Below are 23,256 nucleotides of genomic sequence, written 5' to 3' on the forward strand. Positions count from 1 at the left end.
TTGTTTTTTTTTGACAACGGACCTTCCTGTACCTGAAGTCCCTCTCTCTCTTACACACACACAGTGAAATCCTGCTGCAAATCGGTGACATAGAAAACCAACACTGACAACAAACTGGGTGCAACATGAAGAATCTAAATGGTATGGTGGCAAAATGGTTAAGACGTGCTCATTTGACAACACAGTTTCCAAGATGGTCTGGCTTTGATTCCCACTCTCGCCCTTTCTGGCAAGTCTGACTGGAGTGTCAAGTCATTCGGACGAGATGATTAACACTCTCGCCCTTTCTGCCAAGTTTGACTGGAGTGTCAAGTCATTCGGACGAGATGATTAACACTCTCGCCCTTTCTGCCAAGTTTGACTGGAGTGTCAAGTCATTCAGATGAGATGATTAAGCAAACTCCCATGTGCAGCACACACTTCGCACACTAAAAAAAGAACCCTTGTCAACGTATGTTGTCCTCTGGCAAAATTCTGTGGAAAAAATCCATTGTGATATATATATATATATAATATATATATAAAAGAAAGAGGGATGCATACAAGACGTACACATATTCCTACACTTTCCCCTTTTTCTTTTCCTTCTTTGCTTGAAAGAAATACCACCGGTGTTAATCAAGAATATATAACTATTATAAGGATACATAAATACTAAATGTGAAACTGGTGAATTGTTGCAGTTGTAGGAGGAAGGTGGCAATATGGAATGGATAAGACACTCTCCTGCCAAATCAAGTGCCCATGAGGGTCTGGATTCGAATCCCACTCTCGCCCTTTCTCCCAAGTTTGGAAAATCAAACTGAGCATCTAGCCATTAAGATGAGACGATAAACCGACGTTCCGTATGCACCACGCATTTGGCACACTGAAAAAGAACCCATGGCAACAAAACAGTTGTCCTCTGGCAAAGTCTGTAGAAGAAATCCCCTCTGATGGTATACAATTATAAAAATACATCCACTCAAGACCTGACTGACTAAGCAAGTTCAGTTATGCTACTGGTCAGGCATCTGCCCAACAGATGTATACCGATTAGTTCGAACGCAGTGGCACCTTCTTGAGAAACTAAAACTGAAGTTCAAACTGTACTGTGGTGGTTTTTGAAGCAAACATATCTTGTTACAAGGGGAAAAAAAGGTTTGGATATAAATATTACACCCTGAACATAAAACATATGCTCCGATAAGCACAAGTGTGTACATCTTATCTACACACACACACCAATCACCCCTGATATGTATACACATAGACAAATATACAGTTTTAAAATAGAATTAACTGACTATCACGTCTATCACTTAACCGACTATCATACTCTCAATCACACAGATCTCTTAGCACAATCATATCATAAAAACTGGAAATTCCTCGCCCCTCAGCGCATATGCACAACAGATACATCTTTGTCAAACACTTCTTGGTAACAATTGTCATACACAGTTCCATCTCAGTCGAACACTTTTTAAACATAACACTCATCATATACAGTTCCACCTCAGTCAGATGCATCTGGGCAACAATTGATTCCCCCATCCCACCCCCACCCCCAAGTGTTTCAGCCACAGACAGAGTGTACTGGTGAAGTAGAATGTGTACAAGTCAGTATTTTATTTTTCATTCAGTTTTTCACTGTCCTGAATCATGGTGGGTCTGTCCCTGTTAGTATCGCTGAAGGCTGAGATCTGACATTAGATTCAATTATTCTGTTCATCAGATGCTGGTGCAGGTTTAAAGAAAAAATGCATTTCCATATACTTTGGCATTTCACATTCACCACTGTTTGCCTTCCATTATATTGCACACATGATGATTTCCACAGAAGTGTTTCACATATCAAGATTGGTCAACACACACTTATGCCAACTGAACACATTGATCAACAGGCACCAGAAAGAATCCGTAAAACCCGTCTCCACATCCCAGGGTGCAGATGCTCGTTAAGTTAACATCAGGAACACAACTTTTTACACACACACATATATATATAAATATATATAAATATATATATATATATTAATGTATCTTGGTTTCAAAGAAACTGCCTGCTGGTCTCTTAAGTCTTTCACTGACTTTCAATAAAAAGTGTCCGAACACTGGGTAAAGTCGTATTTTCACCCAAGTATGTTCAATGATTCAGTTTTTCATACATGCTACTAGACGCTTTCTGAAAAATTGTCCTTTAGCCACAAAATATGGCCAGCACAGCAAGAAGCCACGTAATATACCTGACACCAAATACTGTTTCTCAACGATGTCTGTTACTGTGTTTCTCACAGTCAAAATTATCACATTCAAAACAAAACAAGAAAGGCAAGGCCTTCAAGACTCACTTGTGATACACTTTAAAAAAAAAAAAAAAATCCAAGCTTTTTATGTATTGAGTATAATTTCAAAATGTCAGAATATCAGATCAAAGTGCCAAGTTTAGAGAATACAAAAAATATAAATATAACAGTAAATGCAGTTTGCATATAATTAGGCTTCATTTTTTTTTTTTTGTGCCCATCCCAGAGGTGCAATATTGTTTTCAACAAGATGACTGGAGAGAACTGAATTTTTCCTATTTTTATGCTTAATTTGGTGTCAACTGACAAAGTATTTGCAGAGAAAATGTCAATGGTAAAGTTTACCATGGACACACACACACACAACCTAACACCGGGTTAAAACATACTCACTTTGTTTACACAAGTGAGTCAAAAAACACACTGCTCCAAGTTCTCACACATTTCATAAGAGAACCTTTTTCTCTTGCTGCCAAACCAGTTGGTCCATGAAAGCTGCCGACTCAAGTTTCTGCACTGACACTTGACAAGTCAGCATCAGTTCTTCATGTCACAAACGCCTGGTTTGTGACCTTGCCACCAAACCAGTTGGTCCATAAAAGCTGCACTGACACTGGACAAGTCAGCATTAGTTCTTCACATTGTAAACACCTGGTCCCTACTACAGACACTGTAGAGACCCCAGGCTTTGTCACACAACCCACTCTGCACAGGGTTCATAGAGAAGAAAAAGACACTGACACTGTACCGTTGTTCAGCAGCTCTTCACTTCACAGATACTCATCAATGTCGAAACCCTCACTGTCCTGGTTCTCGATGGGGATGGGCAATACTTGACCAGTCAGCTTTAGTGTCATAAATACTCGGTTCTCTTACCAACACTCAAACAAGTCTTCGGCAGTCCTCTTTTTCACAAATACTTGTCAATGTCAAAACCCTCATTGTGCTGGTTCTTGATAGGGATGGGCGATGCTTGACCAGTCAGCTTTAGTTCTTCATGTCATAAATATCTGGTTCTCTTTCACCAACACTCTTCCATTCTTCAGCAGTCCTTTTCACAGATACTCATCAATGTCAAAACCCTCGTCGTGCTGGTTCTCGGTAGGGGCTCGTCCATGCTGTCTGCATCCCAATCCTTTTCACAGATACTCATCAATGTCAAAACCCTCGTCGTGCTGGTTCTCGGTAGGGGCTCGTCCATGCTGTCTGCATCCCAATCCATTTCACAGATACTCATCAATGTCAAAACCCTCGTCGTGCTAGTTCTCGGTAGGGGCCCGTCCATGCTGTCTGCATCCCAATCCTTTTCACAGATACTCATCAATGTCAAAACCCTCGTCGTGCTGGTTCTCGGTAGGGGCTCGTCCATGCTGTCTGCATCCCAATCCATTTCACAGATACTCATCAATGTCAAAACCCTCGTCGTGCTGGTTCTCGGTAGGAGCTCGTCCATGCTGTCTGCATCCCAATCCATTTCACAGATACTCATCAATGTCAAAACCCTCGTCGTGCTGGTTCTCGGTAGGGGCTCGTCCATGCTGTCTGCATCCCAATCCATTTCACAGATACTCATCAATGTCAAAACCCTCGTCGTGCTGGTTCTCGGTAGGGGCTCGTCCATGCTGTCTGCATCCCAATCCATTTCACAGATACTCATCAATGTCAAAACCCTCGTCGTGCTGGTTCTCGGTAGGGGCTCGTCCATGCTGTCTGCATCCCAATCCTTTTCACAGATACTCATCAATGTCAAAACCCTTGTCGTGCTGGTTCTCGGCAGGGGCTCGTCCATGCTGTCTGCATCCCAATCCTTTTCACAGATACTCATCAATGTCAAAACCCTCGTCGTGCTGGTTCGCGGTGGGGATGGGCGGGGGCTCATCCATATTGTCGTCGTCTGAATCTGACACCTGGAGGTCATCGGTGAGGTTGGTCCCACCCACCCCTGCCGCGGAAGCAAGGGCGCTGTTCATGAAGAACTCTGTTGGGTCGAAGCTGGCCTCCTCGTCCTCCGCCTGCATGGGGGCGCCACTGGTGGTGGTGAGGTAGCCTGCACCGCTCCCCTCCTCCTCGTCTTCCCCCATACCACCAAAGCCCTGGGCCGCTTCGTCCATGTATGGCTGGGATTCCAGGGGGGCTGTCTCCTCCTCTTCCATCAGGGATTCATCCTGCTCCTCCCCTTCACTCTCACTCAGGTTGCCTGCCAGTACACACAGCAGATTGTTGACACTGCTTTTGGTGGGGTTTTTCAACACGTTACACATTTCTTTTTTCAACATCTTTCCTCTTTTTCGGTTTTTTTTTTCTAACTATCAATGCAGTTTACCATTTCATAGTTCACATATTTCTTGAACTTATACACAAATTAAACCAAATATAACAAAAATACATCGGTGAAAAAGTGATAACATTGTTGCAATCATTATGTTCATATTTTGACACAGGATGGACCATAGGAAAAAAAAAGTTGTGTTAAAAGCACAATCTCTGTGAACTGAATTTAGCAACAAACAGAACAATAACAAGGCATTTTCTGAAATGAAATAACTGTTTTACAGACCAAGTAAATAACTAAAACATACTGAGGGGGCGGAGAGGAGATTCTCAAACAAAATAACACAGAAAATTGTACATACTTCACCATACTAACATTGTTTCAGTCACTCAACTCTTTCCACCGACTCACCAGGCTTCATCCTTACATTCTCACTGCTACTCACTTCCTCTAAGTCCCCCCGCACATTCACACACACGCCCAGTGACTCACCCAGAATGTCCTCCTGTGCCTGAGGTTCCTCCAGCTCTCCCTCCTCCAGGTCTTCCTCATACAGGGCAGAATTCTCCACTGCCTCATCCTCATCCTCCACATCCATCTGACCACCAAAAACACCATGCAAGCATTCAGCCTGGAAAGAGGTGGGATACAGATATGCAAACCTTTCTAGTTCCATTTACCATTTTCTTCCACAAAGTAGATCTCGTCAGACTTTCAAGGTTTGCAGCACCATTGAACATGCAATTCCTTTGAATATGTGTGCGAGCGCCCAAGCAGCATGTATATACATACATACATACATATATATATATATCAATGACTGAAACCGGTGGCTGTTGTGCTGTCAAAGCGCTGCCAAGTTTGCTGATACAACCCCCCCACACCCCCCCCCCAAAAAAACCCCACCCACGTGTTCTGAAAGTGAGACCTTCCGAAACAGTGCCCTGTTTTGCATGTTCTGCTTTGACTCTTACTTCCTGCATTCATCTGAATGTGTGTGTGTATGTGTGTGCACACGCATGTGTGTTTGTGTGTATACATGCATGCCTGTGCACGCATGTGTGCAAGGGGAAAGGGTGGAGTCACGAAATCTAACCCCCGTCATTCATCAGAACAGACTGGTGCTCCTCCCAGCATGGATTAAAACATATTTTGTTGACACACGTGAGACAGAAACACAACCACCCAGAAATATCATGAAGTGAACTGACGCACACACCGTCAAGCCAACCTCCACTGAGGACCACCACAAACCACGTGTGTACCTGAGAGAAGCGCCGTTTTCTGCCAGCCCTGTTGACAGTGCTCTGGTACTCCTCAAAGCTCTCCCCTTCCACATCCACAAACTCCGAGTCTGACCCAATCTCCATGCCCTGCAAACACACAGCCACACATGTGCATGACGAAGACCTTGACTTGTCTCACCTTGAATTCCACATGCATAGGTACACATACATTTTATTCACACACACATCAATGCTGGTATACAGTCACTCTCATACACACATGCCTGCATGTGTGCATCAAAACAAAAAACACACACATGGACACAAGCATACACACACACACACACACACACACACACACACACACATATGCATGTGAGCTCAAATATACTTGTCCCAGAGTTATCAACTCTTGAAACAATACACACAACAGAAACAATAAAAGCAATCTTCAAAACATAAAAAAGTACAAATACAAAGATTACACACATGCAATAATTCAAGACACACAATTTATAATTTCAAACAAGAGACTCAAAGTCATACCCATAATCAAGGAATGCAACATTCTTTATGACAAGAGACCTGGAAATAAGAACCGTTTACTAACAAGAACACAAACTAACAACATGACAAGAATGTTTACACAAACATGGCATTTTACAACTATCACTAACATCAGATAATAACAAAATGTGATCACCACCTACATTGTCTGGAAGTCCGAGCTGTTCAAAGCCCTGAGCATGTGAGGAGCTGGACATCTCGTCTTCAGCAATGGTGATGTTCTCCCGCATGGCAAAGCTGTCCAGGCTCTCATTGTCTCCTCCTGGTTGGGACAAGTGTCCTAGATAACTTAGCTTTAGTCTTTCTGTCTTTTGGAGAGCTTTCTCTCTCTCTCTCTCTCTCTCTCTCTCTCTCTCTCTCTCTCTCTCCATGTGAAACTGTTTAAAACATTACATGATACTATTTTTCTCATCACTGTTCTGTTGCTTATAGACATAGATGCATGAATTACCTCAGCGCACTCGGACAGACACACACACAGTTCATATTTCTACATATGTATAATAGTTGTCTCCGACTCTGACCATCAGAACAGCAGAGAAGTTAACTGCTGTCCAAGTTATCTGGGCTGGAATCTGATTATAGTGGAGAGTGTCTAGCCCAAGTTACATCCACCCCAACACTCTCAACCAAGAGGGCTTTAGATCAGTTGGCACTGGGATGATCCCCAAAGGCCAACTAACCCTCAAGGCTGCAGCACAAAGTGCAAGTCCAATAATGCCTCCTAATTTGAGTCATAGTCTTTCACAAAAGACTAAGCTGTAAATGAATTCCCATTGAAGTGAAGAAACGATTAATCATACTGATCTCATTTTGCTGTTGGCCCAATTGTAAGCTTTTAGTTATACCCATCTCTGATACATGCCGGGTACAGAAAAGGCCCATTTTCTACACATACATGCACCACATTCACACATCCCTTGTTGTTCTATGTCATTTATTCCATTTGGTGCATCTGATTGATGCATACTTCTGTACATCATATTTGTACAAGCCCCTTACCACCCTCACATCAACGTACTAAACCACGTAACCGCTCACTACACATTCACACACTGTGACACACACAAGACACATCCTAAATACTAACACATTCACAAAAGCACGCACCCTTCTACACACAACACACAAAAGCACACACACACTCCCCTCCCTGCCCCAATGCACTCGTGCACCACACCACCTAAGCACTCACTCTTCCATCCATCTAACCCTCCTCCCCATCCCCGCACACAGTCATCCCAAATCCCTCCCACCCCCACCTCCCCCACACAATACATCCCAGATTCAAAGGCCACTCACCCAGAACACTGTTGTCGTCAGGGTTCAGAGAGGTACCAGTCAGAATACTGTCAGACTCTGCAGCATCCAACGCAGCCTCCTGCGACGCTCGGATGTCCACTTCGAGCTGACCTATCTGCTCCTCATTCTGTAACAAACATAACAATAAAATCAATAATAATGGACATCTATAATGCGCTCTACCTCCTTAGCACATGCTCCCAGAGACACCTTGACATTCATGAAAGCAGTTTTGTACAGGAGTGTTCTATCTGTTCTGCAAACAGACCATGAAAAGGCTTTTTTTTTCCCACCATATTTGGCATGTCTAGCTACAATACTCTGCAAGCTTAGAGATGCAGGGAAAATGCTGTATAGAAGCATGTTATCATTTATTTATTGATTTTAGTTTTTTTACTACGAACACAATAGCTGGCAGGTAATGTATGGTATGGGTCAAGCGTGAGGAACAAAAAAACAAAAAAACAGAAAACTGGTCCATAGGTAAGCTGTACAGTTAGACAGTGAAACAAGAAATGAGGGGAAAAAAGAATATATGTCACTGAACAGAAACAGTCACACCCACAAGACGTCTTTTTTTTTTTATCCCCTTTTTCTGTACATCTAGCTTCTGGTACGTTCATTAAACCACTATGATGAAGACATTTGTCTAAATGGGATATGTCCAAAAAATAAATCAATTCACTTCTATTTTTTAAACACACACATGAAAATATATAAACAAATTTATAACATCCATCTACACAACTTGGGGATCAAGTTCAAGTAAACTTAACAATTTTTAACTCAAGAAACTGTACACACACACACACACAACAGCCAGCAAACGCAACGTCCACTAACAAACATGTCCACACCACACACACATAATCTCTTTAACCCACTCCACTCACCCCACCCCTTACCCTCCCCACCCACCCTCCACACCCCCTTTGCCACCACCCACCTCAGCGATGCTCTCTCGGCAGACCTCCATGAGCTTGCGAGCGGTGTTGGTGTAGGTGCTGTCGGGGCCGTTGTAGGCCAGGCAGTTGGAATAGATCAGCTCCACCTCCTCCATGAACTGCTCCCGGCTGTGGTACTTGTGGTTCTGCACATTCTGTGGCAACACCAGCCACCAGCACAACACATTCATCAACGACGTTCCAACAACCAGCTTTCTGAGGTCACCAGGTTCTGAGTAATGGAAAATCTACACATGAAATCTTGTGCTCCTCAAAAATGATAATCCAAAGCAAATTTGTTTGTTGTTGTTTTGGTTTGTTTTTTTTTCGTTTTTTCTCCTGGATCAGAACCAGCGTGTCAGCCTGTTGAATTTTACAGGTTAAATCTGGCTTCCCCCTATGAACCTCAGGGTCAATACAGAATAGCCTGGAATGAGAGACCTGGGGTCAAAGTTCAACTCTTCAGAACTGACCGCTGCAAGTTGGATTTTAGCCCTCACTGTAAAGGGTATGGGGGGGAGGTCATTCCAGGTATGCTGGCTTGAAATAATCCCCTGCAGTATATTTGGCCCACTCAGAAACAATATAGGCTACTGAAGTCCCTCACATCTGCTTCCATTAAGTTGTAATGAAGACAGGGGATGGGAGGGGTGGCAGTTAATGCTTTGTGTGTGTGTGTGTGTGTGTGTGTGTGTGTGTGTATAAAGGGAGATCAGACACTAGCAGAACTGCACATCTGTTGGCCTTGAAGATTGTATTTCAAATCAGAAGTCCAAGACTTTTAACCACAGCTTTAACTGTTGCCAGTCAACAGCTCTGTGCAACAGGAGGTGGGACAGACAACTCTACGGATTGCTCAGAAAGACTTGGACAGAAGCTTTAGGGGGGCTAAGGGGGGGCTTGCCATTCCTACCTTGTGCAGGGTGGACAGGTCCATGGGCTTCTTGATGATGTTGTAGTAGTCCTTCACATTCTTCTTGTTCACCGGCTGCAGGAAGGGCCAGCACTGCCAAGCACACACAAAGCACATGTATGTTTAGTTTAAAGCAACATTTCTTTTCCCTACAACTTCTACCCCTGCAGTTAGTACCAGATCACTTTCACCTCACCACTGTCAAAGTCCAGTCAACATTTTCCTGTTTTTAAAAATGTTCAATCATTTCACAGAGTTTGCTGCAAATCAAACACAACTTTCTCAACAAATCAATAGAACCACACAAATCGCCTGTGGTTCTGTTGAGTTGTTGAGAAAGTCTTATGTTTTGTTTGATTCACAATGAACTCTTCGAGCAATTGAAAAAATAATAATAATAAAAACTCAACAAAACTGTACCAGACTTTTTTTTTTTTTTTTTTTTTTTTGTTTAGTTGGTTTTTTTGTTTTTGTTTTTTGTTTTTTGTTGTTGTTGTTGTTGTTGTTGCCACAAAAAATTTCCCACCCCAAAGTCAATCCTAATAAATCACGGCCACTCACATTCTCCACAGCTTTCATCTTCTGCGTGATGCTTTCGAAGATGAATGACAGTGCCACCTGGTCATCATCCAACAGAGGGTTGATGGCTTTCTCCAGGCGCATGAACTTCTGTTCTCGCTGCACACAATAAAAAAAGGCATGGTTAATGAAGTCCCATCAGACAAACTAAATATTTTTTAATACTCCTAGAAAACCTCCAGAAAAGAATGTTTTAAGATGGGTAAGACCATTAAGGCCCAAAGTTCAGCTTGCATCACAAATTGACATTAGCTTACAGTTGGGCCAAAAGCAAAATGATAACTGTATGGTCAATGGTTTCTCCATTGCAATGGGAAGTCATTTACAGCTCAGTCTTTTGTAAAGGGCTCTCAAACCAGGAGACAAAATTGCACTGGCTCTTTGTGCTGCAGCCTTGGGTACTAGTTGGCCTGTGGGAACCATCACTGATTGTCCTAAAACCCTCTTGGCCAAGAGAATGGGGATTAACTTGGGCAAGAAACTCTCCATTATGATCAAATTCTAGACCAGATAGTTTGGACGGCAACTGCCTCCTCTGCTGTTCTGATGGTCACAGTTGGACAAGACTGTCTATCATACACATATAAAACAAATACAAACCCATTATGTACAATGGAGTTGAGTGGATTTGGTTCACCCTAGTTTGTGTATGTGTGAACATATACAATCACAAGCACAAGTGTGTGTGTGTGTGTGCGTGTGCGTGTGTGTGCGTGTGCGTGTGTGAGCGTGCGTGTGTCACTGATCATGTGAATAAAGTTTTAATATTTAACACACACCCTAGCCAAACCAGAAAACGAGAACACGCAGAACTGAAACTGACTGTGAGAAATACCAAGTGCCCCAGCACACAATCAGTCCCTGCCCCCTTACCTCAGCGAATCTCTTCAGGCACAGCTCCAGCATGGACTGGGCTGTCAGCGTCAGAATGTGAGGTCCTCCTGCACAACCACACCAACATGCAGCTGGTGCTACACTGCCACACACACTGTCATCCTCACTAACTTAATCACACCAACATGCAGCTGGTGCTACACTGCCACACACTCTGTCATCCTCACTAACTTAATCACACCAACATGCAGCTGGTGCTACACTGCCACACACACTGTCATCCTCATTAACGTAATCACACCAACATGCAGCTGGTGCTACACTTCCACACACACTGTCATCCTCACTAACTTAATCACACCAACATGCAGCTGGTTCTACATTTCCATACACTCTGTCATCCTCACTAACTTAATCACACCAACATGCAGCTGGTTCTACATTTCCATACACTCTGTCATCCTCACTAACTTAATCATACAACATGCAGCTGGTTCTACACTTCCACACACTCTGTCATCCTCACTAACTTAATCACACCAACATGCAACTGGTGCTACACTGCCACACACTCTGTCATCCTCACTAACTTAATCACACCAACATGCAGCTGGTTCTACACTTCCACACACTCTGTCATCCTCACTAACTTAATCACACCAACATGCAGCTGGTTCTACACTTCCACACACACTGTCATCGTCACTAACTTAATCACACCAACATGCAGCTGGTTCTACACTTCCACACACTCTGTCATCCTCACTAACTTAATCACACCAACATGCAACTGGTTCTACATTTCCATACACTCTGTCATCCTCACTAACTTAATCACACCAACATGCAGCTGGTTCTACACTTCCACACACTCTGTCATCGTCACTAACTAGTTTTACACTTCCATACAATCTGTTATGGTCACATACTAGTTTTACACTTCCACAAAATCTGTTATGGTCATATACTAGTTTTACATTTCCATACAATCTGTTATGGTCATTAACTAGTTTTACACTTCCACTCAATCTGTTATGGTAACTAACTAGTTTTACACGTCCATACAATCTGTTAAGGTCACTAACTAGTTTTACACTTCCATACAATGTTATGGTCACTAACAAGTCTTACACTTCAACACAATCCATCATGGTCACTAACGTTTTACATTTCCATTCAATCTGTTATGATTATATACTAGTTTTACACTTCCATACAATCTGTTATGGTCACACACTAGTTTTACACTTCCATACAATCTGTTATGGTCATATACTGGTTTTACACTTCCACACAATCTGTTATGGTCACACACTAGTTTTACATTTCCACACATCTATGTGGGTCATAACTAGTTTTACACTTCCACACAATCTATGATGTCACTAGCTAGTTTTACACTTCCACACTATCTATGAAGTCACTAACTAGTTTTACACTTCCACACAATCTATGATGGTCACTATGTCCAGGCCCAAGCCATCATTAGCACTCTGATATTTCACCCTACTGCTATATGGCTGCCAAGTCCTTGAAATGTAAAACACGTATTTCCAATGATTCATGTAATACACATTTTGTTTCTATTTGGAATCAAAACTTTTGTGTTTGCTTAGTTGCCTTAATAAGCAATCACACACACACACACACACACACACACACACACACACACACACAATCAAAAGCATGCATAAAAAACAGTACTTATTCTCACCATTGTACAGCTTGCTGTTTTCCACAATCTGGTTGACATCATTGAGAAAGTTTTCTCTGGAGTGGTACTTCTTATTGCGCACATTCTGCACACAGTCAGGAACACCACATCACATATCAGTCAGCACAGTCACCTTTCAGAATCTAGTTTATGTTACAACCAACCTGTCTAAAACAGCACTTACAAACAAGTCTGTAGTAACATCTCAATGCTTTCAAATCAACATTATTAACTTCCAAACACTAATGATAACAAGGATATATTTCTATTCATGCAGGCTTACAAATCAGTCATCATTTAACACCTATTCACTGTACTCTACACTTTTGGGGGTTAGGGGGCGGGGGGTGGGAGGGGTAGGAAGGGGAGGAGGGTACATACTTCAAATGGTATCAACTACATTTTTGTATCAGTAAAGGCTTTCATCTCCTTGTAATAAAAATTGAACTTACATGTCAGGATATCAGTCATGGACTTCTCTTGGGGATTGCATTACTCTTGTTGAACAGAAACAATTTTGTCACTTAAAAGTACACACACAAAAAAATTTTTTTTTTCTTTCTCAAGGCCTGACTAAGCACGCTGGGTTATGCTGCTGGTCAGGCATCTGCTTGGCACATGTGGTGTAGCGCATATGAATTTGACCGAACACAGTGATGCCTCCTTGAGCTACTGACACTGATACACAAAAAAGTGGTGGTCACTGCATTTTAGACTCCAGCCACATTGATCTCATTTCACCAGGGTTCAGCAGTTAAGGGGTTAAAAGTGTTAGGAAAGAAAAGAAGAGGAGCATATATATATACCTCTCTCATGGTCTGTAAGTCCATGGGTCTCTTGATGATTTTGTAGTAGTCCGGAACCTCTTTCTGGTTCACCGGGAACAGGAACGGCTGCGACTGGCAACACATCACACACCATAAATACCAGCACTCAAAAATGCAACAACAGAAAGCAACAACAATCCCCTACACCCCCCCCACTCCAAGCCATGCCAGTCAAGTAAGATTTTGCACCAGAGAACGCCAGCTGATCAGATAAAAAGCTGGACTGCTGGCTGCAGTCAGATATTCATACACACCTGATGACTATCTCCTTTCTCCTCAATCTAATACTGCCTCCATTCAGTTTGTTCTGTTCATCCCCTGCATTTTGTAGATCATACGTTCACCACACTTGTACAACTGTAACCTTACAACCTAGCTGCACCGTCAGTGCTTAGACTGGGCAGATATTTCAGGTCACATCAAAATTGCATTACTTCAGTCACCTCATACAGGAAAAAGGCAAGTGTCGCATCTAAGGACAGCTCAACAGCATTTTATTTCTCCTAAGACAGCTTTGACCTTAAATTCATTGGCAATTTATCTATCCCATATCAAGGAACTGTTACGTTGAATGATCATATATTTTACTCAAGAACAACCAATCAAAAAGTCACTGTAACGTCCTCATAAAAAAATACAAAAAAAAAAGGCTTGTGGGTGACAAGACAGCATCAGATAGCACAATGGTACAACAGCGTTAATACACATAAATGTGTAAAAGTATAGCAATTTCTAACATGAAAGTGAGCACAACATCAAAACAAAAACAAAAAAAAAAGAAAAAGAAAAAGAACGCACACAAAAAAAAACCACATCAATTCTTTCTCTCTTTCTCTTTCTCACATAAACTCCCCAACCTCCTCACCCCCTACCCTCTTTTGACCATCCCACCCCAAGACCCAATTCTTCCATGATCCCTCACAAATCCCACTTATACCCCACCCACTCACATCCACAAATCCACTCATACCCCACCCACTCACATCCACAAATCCACTCATACCCCATCCACTCACATCCACAAATCCCACTTATACCCCATCCACTCACATCCACAAATCCCACTCATACCCCATCCACTCACATCCACAAATCCCACTCATACCCCATCCACTCACATCCACAAATCCCACTCACCCCATCCACTCACATCACAGTGTTTAAATAAAAGGACAGTTAGAAGAGAAACGTGTTCAGGTGGTCACACTTACGCCCGACATCTGTCTCATCTCATTCAGGATCTGTTCAAACATGCTGGACATGGTCACCACGGGGTCTGTGCGTCGACGGTTGGACGACTGTTTGGGCTTCTGTCCAAAGGAGCACAAATGTTACTAATACCAAGACAGTGACTAAACGGTTCACTTATCTGTAGAATGGTCCCATCGGAGCCACAAACTCTTTGACCCACTCTCCTTCTCAACTCCTATGCCAATCGCCAAAGAAAAAAAAACAAAAAAAATTATTTAAAAAAATATATATAATAATAATAATGAATTCTTTTATATATATATATATATATATATATATATATATATATATCAGGAACAAACACAAAAATTCAGGAACACACTTTATTCTTTCAAATATGTTTTGTTTTGCTTTTGTAAACATGGCTACTGTTTAATGTATTCTTTTTCTGAAGGTCTGCCAGCATCAATTTTTCGTTCATTTGTTAAGGCGGTTTTTTTTTTTTTCACTCTCAATCTTTTTCATCAGTGTCACACATTCACTTGTGACAGCTGGCCACCTTTTCAGTCGAGCACACTTTCCCCAGCTGGTTATGGATGTACACACATGTGCACACTGTTGAGTAACAACTTCCCATCAACCATCAACATTTATCCATTCGTGAAAAAAAAGTGCCTCATATTTTTTTTTTTTGCCATAAAATATGTCCATGGCTGTAACACCTTGAATAAGCATCAACTGTTATGGGTTTTTTTTCAGTAAACAATCCAAGCTATTTCAGAATGTTCGGCATGTACACAGATCAACAGTATCCCCCCCCCCCCACCCCTTGTTCCTTGTTCTCCTCAATATTCACTGTAATATCACATCCTATCCTCTCCTCTCCTTCATCGATCCAAGAAATTATGTTCTATTATGCAGAACATCAAGTCCTACATTATTCGTCATGATGTTAATCAAAAAAACAAACAAACAAAAAAAAGATAACAAAAAAAAGTCTTTGAGTGCCATGATTCACCTTGAGATAGTCGCAGTGAATAGTGCTGCCGATGCGACGTTTTTTCTTGGTCTCCACAGCCTGCTTGGGGATCTTCAGCACCATTGATTTTCGCCTCACTTGTTCCGCTCTGTATGAAAGACACGCACACGATACATGTTACGATGGATCAGTGAAGTGCAAGAAAATGAAGGGTCGATGGGAGGGGGTGTTGTCAACTCAGACTTCCCAGTAGATTTATTGTTAGTCATTCCTTAATATTTCTTTTCTTAAATGGTAAAAAAATGAAGATTAAAAAAAACACTTTCCTTTCGAGGCCTTAATACAGTTTCTGACAAAACTAAAAAGAAAAAAAAAAAAATCTTATCAAAAATCAAATTGTAAGTTTAGCTTCAATTTTCACTTATTGAAATACAATTACAATAAAATAAGATTCTCTCTTCTGATTTCTTTGGCAGACAGTCTTTTGTTCCACCCTTTCATTTATAAATATATGTGACACAAGGGAGAAGATGTAAGATCAGCTGGATGTTGCAAACACAGACCACTTCTTTCGTTCCCCTCAATCTTCTCTTTCATCTTTTCACGTCAGCCTTTTGTATAACCACCCCCTCCATACCAGGCTTTCAACCATGTTGTTCCCCTCAACCCTCAAGTACATTGTTGTTGCTTTTGTTTGTTTTTGTTTTGTTGTTTGTTTCTTTGGGATTTTTTTAATCATTTTTTTGTTGCTATTTTTTGTTTCTTTTTGGTCTTTTTCATCAACAAACCACAACCACCACCACCACCCTATCTGACCCAGCCTCCCCACCCACCCCCCATGCCCCCAAACTTCTGACCTCTCAAAGACGGCCTTGGAGACGGTGATCTTGGTACCATCCACATTGATAAGCTCCTCGTCGGCCACAGGCAGGTTCTTCTCCTCCTCCTCCTCCTGCTCCTCTGTCATGGCCACCTGCACGGGGCCCATCACCCCGCCCTTGTTGTACATGGGGCACTCCTTGTTCGTGCGCATGTGGCCAATGCCCCCGCACGCCCCGCACTTCATCTGGTGGGGAGGAAAGTCAAAACCAGAATTGATATACAGGCGTAAACCATGAATTAATATACTGGTAAACCAGAATTAATATTCCGGTAAACCAGAAATAATACATAGTTTCGCAACACAGACTGGAGAAGAAGTAAAATCTGATTTCATATACAGGTAAGTTAGAGTTAATTCATATACAGGTATACCAGATTGGAGGGAAAGTAATCCAGAATGAATATACAGGTAAACCAGAATTAATATTCAGGTAAACCAGAATCAATACGCAGGTAAACCAGAATCAATATACAGCTTCGCAAAACAGACTGGGGGGAGAGGGGGAGGGTTACAATTTAAATTTACATACAGGTAAACCTGAATCAATTCATAAACAGGTAAACAATTAATCTACAGTTTTACGCCAGTCCGGGAGGACGTAAACCAGAATGAATATACATGTAAGCCAGAATTAATCTACAGTTTAACAACTAATGTCGGGAGGAAAAGTAAAATCTGATTTAATATACAGTTTAAAAAAAGGGTGAGTACAAAGTTAACCAAAATTAATATACAGCTTCACAATACAACATGGTTTGAATCCAATTCATTCTGCGTAGCTCAAATGATAGCGTTATGTTTCCAATGCCACCAAAGAGGAATTTTTGTTGGTGTTTTTTGATTTTTTTAATCACAAGAAAAAAAGAAAACGAAAAAAAAAAAAAAACCCAGAACAGAGCAGAGACACAGAATCTGTCTCTGTCTCTGTCTCAATACTTCCTTCAATCTACATGTCCATATATCTGCAAGTCATAGGGAAAAGAGAAAAGACATCAGGGATACAGACAAAAAGGGTGAATGAATGTAATAAATGTTACAATCACAGAAGAAGAAAAAAAAAGTTCAATATATTAGCCATATTTTCACCTTCAACAGCACTGCCGTTTCCTTCTTCTTCTTAGGCTTTTTGGGCGGTGGAGGGGCCGAGGGTTTCTCCTCGTTTCGTTTGATGCGGCGTAGCTGCTCCTGAATCCTGCACACAAAGAACACTAGTATAAATCTACACGGAGAGAACAGACTATGTATCTCCACCAAAAGAACACTGACAGTAAATCTTCTCTTTCAACTCGTGTACAAGGCATGAAAAGCTAAAAGGTAAGCCTACTTAGACTCGCATGTGATAATGAAGAGGTTTTCAAGCAATAATCTGTATCAGTCTTCGCTCTTCTGTAAAAGCCTTACCATCCATTCAAGTTCTACAGCTTAGGCTTCTTCCATGTCAAAATTCCATTCTTTTTAGTTTCAGCTTTGCTACAAACTTCCAAGCAACAGCGTGTTTGGGCAATGGCAAGACCTGTCTCCTGCTTTGTCGTTATGGTTAATTAAGATTTTTTTTGAGGGGTGAGGGGGGGGGGGGGGGGGGGGGGGGCTTGTGCGCTTAGAGTTGATTTCATCAAGATTTTGCGCCTTATCAATTGATACCATAATCATTATTATTATTATCTTCTTTTTTTCCTTAATTCTTTTTTTTTTTTTTCTCAAGGCCTGACTAAGCGCGTTAGGTTACGCTGCTAGTCAGGCATCTGCTTGGCAGATGTGGTGTAGCATATATGGATTTGACCGAACACAGTGACGCCTCCTTGAGCTACTGATACTAAGATCTTAAGATTATGACATGTTTTCAGCTTTCCTAGTGGTTTTCTGTCATTTCCTGAGGAGGACGAGGCTGGTGACAGGTGACAGTCCAAATTTGGTCAGATCTTCAAAAACATGGCTGAAATATGTCCATGGTTTACTTACAACTTCACTAATGCCTCTAATCTGCAGAATACCTAACCTGCAGTTGATTTGTTTCAGATTGCCTGTTAGCAAAGACTGCAATCAACAGTAAATTATTTCCCAATTTCAACTGAAGCACATTTGTTTTGTCAGTTGTGCTGTTTCTGGTTTCCCGAAGTTCAGGTACCAACTGTAGTTGTTAATGATTAATATGAAAATATTTACATCTTCTCCCAAATTTTTATCATCTTCCTACAATGCTGTTTTCATCAAAATGCAGGTTGTAAGACTCCAAAAGGTCAAATCCACTTCATCCCATTTCCCATGAAATAGACTGCAACCTCTGTTTCCTTCTTCTTTTTTTTTTTTATTTAATCAATGCAGATAAGCATTCAAACATTTGATTATATACATATTCTGCATGTATAAGCATTCAAACATTTGATTATATACATATTCTGCATGCATGTGTGTATGAGTGTGTGTTAGCATAATTTTTTTTCTTTTTTTATCGTAGGTAAGCATGCAAGCATTTGATTATATCCATGCACAGTACATATGTGCCTGTATGAGCATGCATAAGCATGAGTGTGAGTGTGAACAGGCAATGTCAATACATGTAGGAGGATGAAGAAACATGAAATACTTTGCAGTAAGCTTCTTGACCAAATCCTATCAAGTAAAATGAAACACACTTCCCTAACAAGTCGCAAAATAAGATGGTACAGTTTACATTAGTGCTAGAACAGAAGTTACTGTCATGAAAACAATGAAACCAACTATGTTCTTACCGCCGTCGCTCTTTCCTCATCTCCTCCTTCATCTGGTCATCCATGGCAGCAAACTGCTTTCTGCACACAGTATCACCATTTTCACAATGAGAAGCAACATTAAATGGGAAAAGGAACAAGAAAGAAAGAAAACAAAAAATGCACACACTGGCATACATGCACAAACATACATACTGGTCAACGATCCCGTAACCTGGCTCGGTCATGGGGCCTCTGCACTGCACAAACATACACCCTCAAACAGCATTTTCACAAGAACTCTTTTGATCACCAAAGAGTGATTCAAATAAATAACAATTATCAATTGAATCGAATCCCACCCTTAACAAAGAAAAACACCATCACCATCAAAATAATTAACTTCATTTAACACAGATATCCCTGATAGTAACATCAGTTTCCTCTAATACGGCTAATAAAAACAACACACACACACACGCACATGCATACACACACACACACACACAACATCAAAAAGGACAGAAATGAAGTCACTCACACACACAACACACACACACACATACACACACACACACACACACGACATCAAAAAGGACAGAAATGAAGGCACTCACATGAAACTCTCATCTTTGGTCTGGCGGATGCGGACATAAGTGTTGATGACGTGCGGGTCCCTGACGATTTCTGACCTTGTGTAGTGTTTCCCCGACTCATCGATGAAGGTCCTGGTGATCTTCAGCTTGCGGTCCTCCTTTTGATTTCAACACATTCTCATTTATTCCTTCAAAAACAATACAATGCAGCAATAAACAGTAAAACATTGAACACGATGAGCAGAACTGGCTGCAACAAGGAAACAGATCCTCCTCTTGACACAACAGAGCAAACAGGTGATGCTCATGGTTACTTATTTTCACTCCTCTCATCACACTAAATAGAAATTTTAATATCAAGGATCATATTTCGCAGTATCATCTTACAATATGCTCAAGAGACTATAAAGCTCATTTCTATCTCTCATCATGTACAAAGACAATTTTCTGAAATTAAGTAAATCGTACGACACTTTACATAGTGCGTAACTGCGTGAGCTACTGATATTTTTACAGCATCTTCAGCAGAGCTATCTTCTTCATGTGGATCTCAATTCTCTTTTTCTGTGCTCATAGGCTACAACTCTCACACTCACTCCAATTTATGAGCCAGGATTTTACAATGTGTGACTGTTTTTACCCCACTGTTTCTGATGGGTGAGCATGCTGGGTATGTTCATGTTTCTACTACTAACAGAACACCGACAAGGATCACAAGATCTTTAACATACATATTTTAAATTCTGCAAGTGTATACAAAAGAAGAAGGTTCAGGCCACTAGCAGGTCTGCATGCAAGCATGTTACCTAGGTGATCTGAACATCCCCACTCTCAACCCACCAGGCTCAGCTAGGGTTCAAACCCAGGACCCTCAGACTGGAAGTCTAACTGCACCCATCATGTGGATCTCATTCTGTTTCAGGATTTTTCCTGACTGTATCAACAACACCCTACAGCCTGTTCTTCATGTGACATAAAAACTCTCAAAGAATCATCTTCACTGATCGTAAGCCATCAGTCAAACCAACAGATTAGAAGAATAAAAAAAGTTCACTCATTCTTTCTCTATATAGGTAGGGCCGGCCACTGTGTAATGCTGTGTAACTATGGCTGACAGATCATATTTTTATCACTTTCACTTTGCCCTAGCAAGCGCAATACTGCATACATTGAGCTGAAAGATATATCAGAAAATAAAACCACCTTTGTTCGTTCCTGTAAGTGTTTCTTTTTTTGTGTGTAAGACAGTGTGACTGACACTGATCACCCGAAGTGGAGTATCCTTAGCTCTTCAAAATGCAGCGCAGGAAACAAGTTTGTCGACGTCTGCTTCTGGTCTGAGAGGGTTGGTGACAAAAATAGTTACGGACATTGCTCCTTACAACCAATTGACTTAAGAGACCTATCAAATAAAAGATCACGTTCTCTACTTTTACGTGGGCTAAGTTTCCAGTTGATATATTTTACTCAATTTATAAAAAATGTGGCTCAAAATGTACCTATTTTTCTTGACACTCTACTGCGCTTCCAGACAAAATAAATCTTCGAGTCGAACCCACCAATGAAAAATTCATTCTTTCATCTTTAAAATGCTTTATAAAATTACCTGAAAGCTTTTAAGGAGCGTCCATTTAACGAAAAATTGGAGACCTTGTATTTTTTATACCGCTGATCAACTAGATCTATTTTTAGATCTGAAGTTTCAAAGCCCGGCTTCATAAAAGTCTTGTTGTATAGCTCAACGTAGCTGAGGTTTTGATTCAAATACGGGGGGAAATATAAACAAAAGGGAAACCAACTTTATATTACTTATTTTAGTAAGTGTTTGAATGATAGGTTTCATAATTTTTGTTAATATCATCGTTTTCTGTTGTGAAAAAATTTTCTTTCTGACAATGAAAAACAGCCAAGAAATCCTTCAAAACAGCAGACGAATTTTTCAGTGAGAAGTTCAATTGGTGTTGTTCAACTTTGTGATCACACAACATACTCACTCTATTTTCTTACTTCTGTTTTATTTCACACACACACACACACACACACACACACTCATTTCAGTAACACTACCATCAAAACTGCAGGATTGGACATGCAGAAAATAAGCATTTTTCTCAGAATTTGACATTGGCATTCAGCCAATAACATGAACAGCCAACTAAAAAAAAATCTGATGTCTTCTGCGTACTACACAGATCAAATATGAAGACCATGAGAATGCATTAGTGGCAATTCTACACAGGTTCCAATTTGACATTTTGTGAAACTGTCTAAAATCGCTGAATTTTTTGAAAAATCAACACTCCGTATCTCCAAAACTTTTTGAGATATTACTTTGAAATTTGGTGTGGCTTCTTACTTTACTGCATTCTTTCATTCTTGCAAATATGAGGCTTCTGCTATGAATCTGAAAATTTGGCCGGACCTACCTACTCTATATAATTCAAACTTCAATTTCTTTTGACATGACCGCTGATCCATGTGTTAAACGTTTTCTCGAGGCTGTGATGAGCTTGTGTGCCCTTTATGAGGGGCTACTACGGCCTAATAATGAATAAAATAAATGGTTCACATTCACATTCTCAAAAAGAATCACGAACAAAAATGGTAAAAATCACTTACAAGATTGAGCGTGTCTTCTCTGGGGGCGCCCTTCTTCTTGTCTTTCTCCTTCTCTGGAGGCTCTATCAGCATACGCTGCAGCTCCTTCCGCTCAGCCTCCTCTCTCTCTCTGCTCAACTGCAAAGAAAAGCACCTGTTAGCTCCCTCCATCAAAGCTGACACACTCCCCTTTCTTCTCCTAAATAAATTAATAAACAACATCTGCAGCTGAAGATAAGTAAATAGCATCTGCTGCTGAAGCTAAATAAACCAAATCTGCTGATGAAAACAAATAAACAAAATCTTCTGCTGAGGAGGCAAAACAAGAAAAGTAAAACCTGATCCAAATGTCACACTGATTACAAGTGTACAACAGGATGAAAATGAACCAATTTCACTCCAGCAACAAGAACGGCCATGACAGAAACAGTGAAGAAAGACCAACAGAACAAGCCAAAAAGACAGCCTGAGACACTGTAAGAAAGATGTTAACAAAAAATCAAAGATACACTGATTGAAAACATGCAGATACAGACACAGACACTGAAAACACACACACACACACACACATACACAACAGTCTGCAGTCTCACCGACACAATGGCCCAACCCTCAAACAACAAACAAACATATGTGCAACCTGAACCATGACAAACAAACAATGTCACTGATCACAAGCACCAACCTGTGAGCTGGTTTTCTTGTTGGACAGCATGCTCTCAATGTTCTTCCCCATCTCCTCAAAGTCGGAGTCTTCGCCGGATGTAGACTCCTCATCTGTTGACAGCACCTCTTCCGAGCTAAGCACCCTGTTCACAGTCCACACATAAAGATCAGTCAACAAATAATGCTCATA

The 23,256-nt window shown here is 41.1% G+C and overlaps 1 protein-coding gene across 1 annotated transcript in view; it reads right to left on the reverse strand.

The window, feature by feature from the left end:
- The window catches only part of LOC143283977 (transcription initiation factor TFIID subunit 1-like), a 52,620-nt gene continuing 29,364 nt past the window's right edge, over nt 1-23,256 (reverse strand). The window contains 19 exon segments of the mRNA XM_076590462.1: nt 1-4,485; nt 5,053-5,158; nt 5,826-5,933; nt 6,497-6,615; nt 7,656-7,782; nt 8,602-8,754; nt 9,513-9,605; nt 10,074-10,190; nt 10,965-11,032; nt 12,640-12,724; nt 13,446-13,538; nt 14,678-14,776; nt 15,676-15,784; nt 16,494-16,702; nt 17,606-17,711; nt 19,249-19,308; nt 19,824-19,960; nt 22,422-22,538; nt 23,086-23,209. Coding sequence (XP_076446577.1) covers nt 4,100-4,485; nt 5,053-5,158; nt 5,826-5,933; nt 6,497-6,615; nt 7,656-7,782; nt 8,602-8,754; nt 9,513-9,605; nt 10,074-10,190; nt 10,965-11,032; nt 12,640-12,724; nt 13,446-13,538; nt 14,678-14,776; nt 15,676-15,784; nt 16,494-16,702; nt 17,606-17,711; nt 19,249-19,308; nt 19,824-19,960; nt 22,422-22,538; nt 23,086-23,209 — 2,416 coding nt within the window. The 3' untranslated portion in view covers nt 1-4,099.

The sequence above is a fragment of the Babylonia areolata genome, chromosome 7 (assembly GCF_041734735.1).
Source record: "Babylonia areolata isolate BAREFJ2019XMU chromosome 7, ASM4173473v1, whole genome shotgun sequence".
Classification (NCBI taxonomy): Eukaryota; Metazoa; Mollusca; class Gastropoda; order Neogastropoda; family Buccinidae; genus Babylonia; species Babylonia areolata.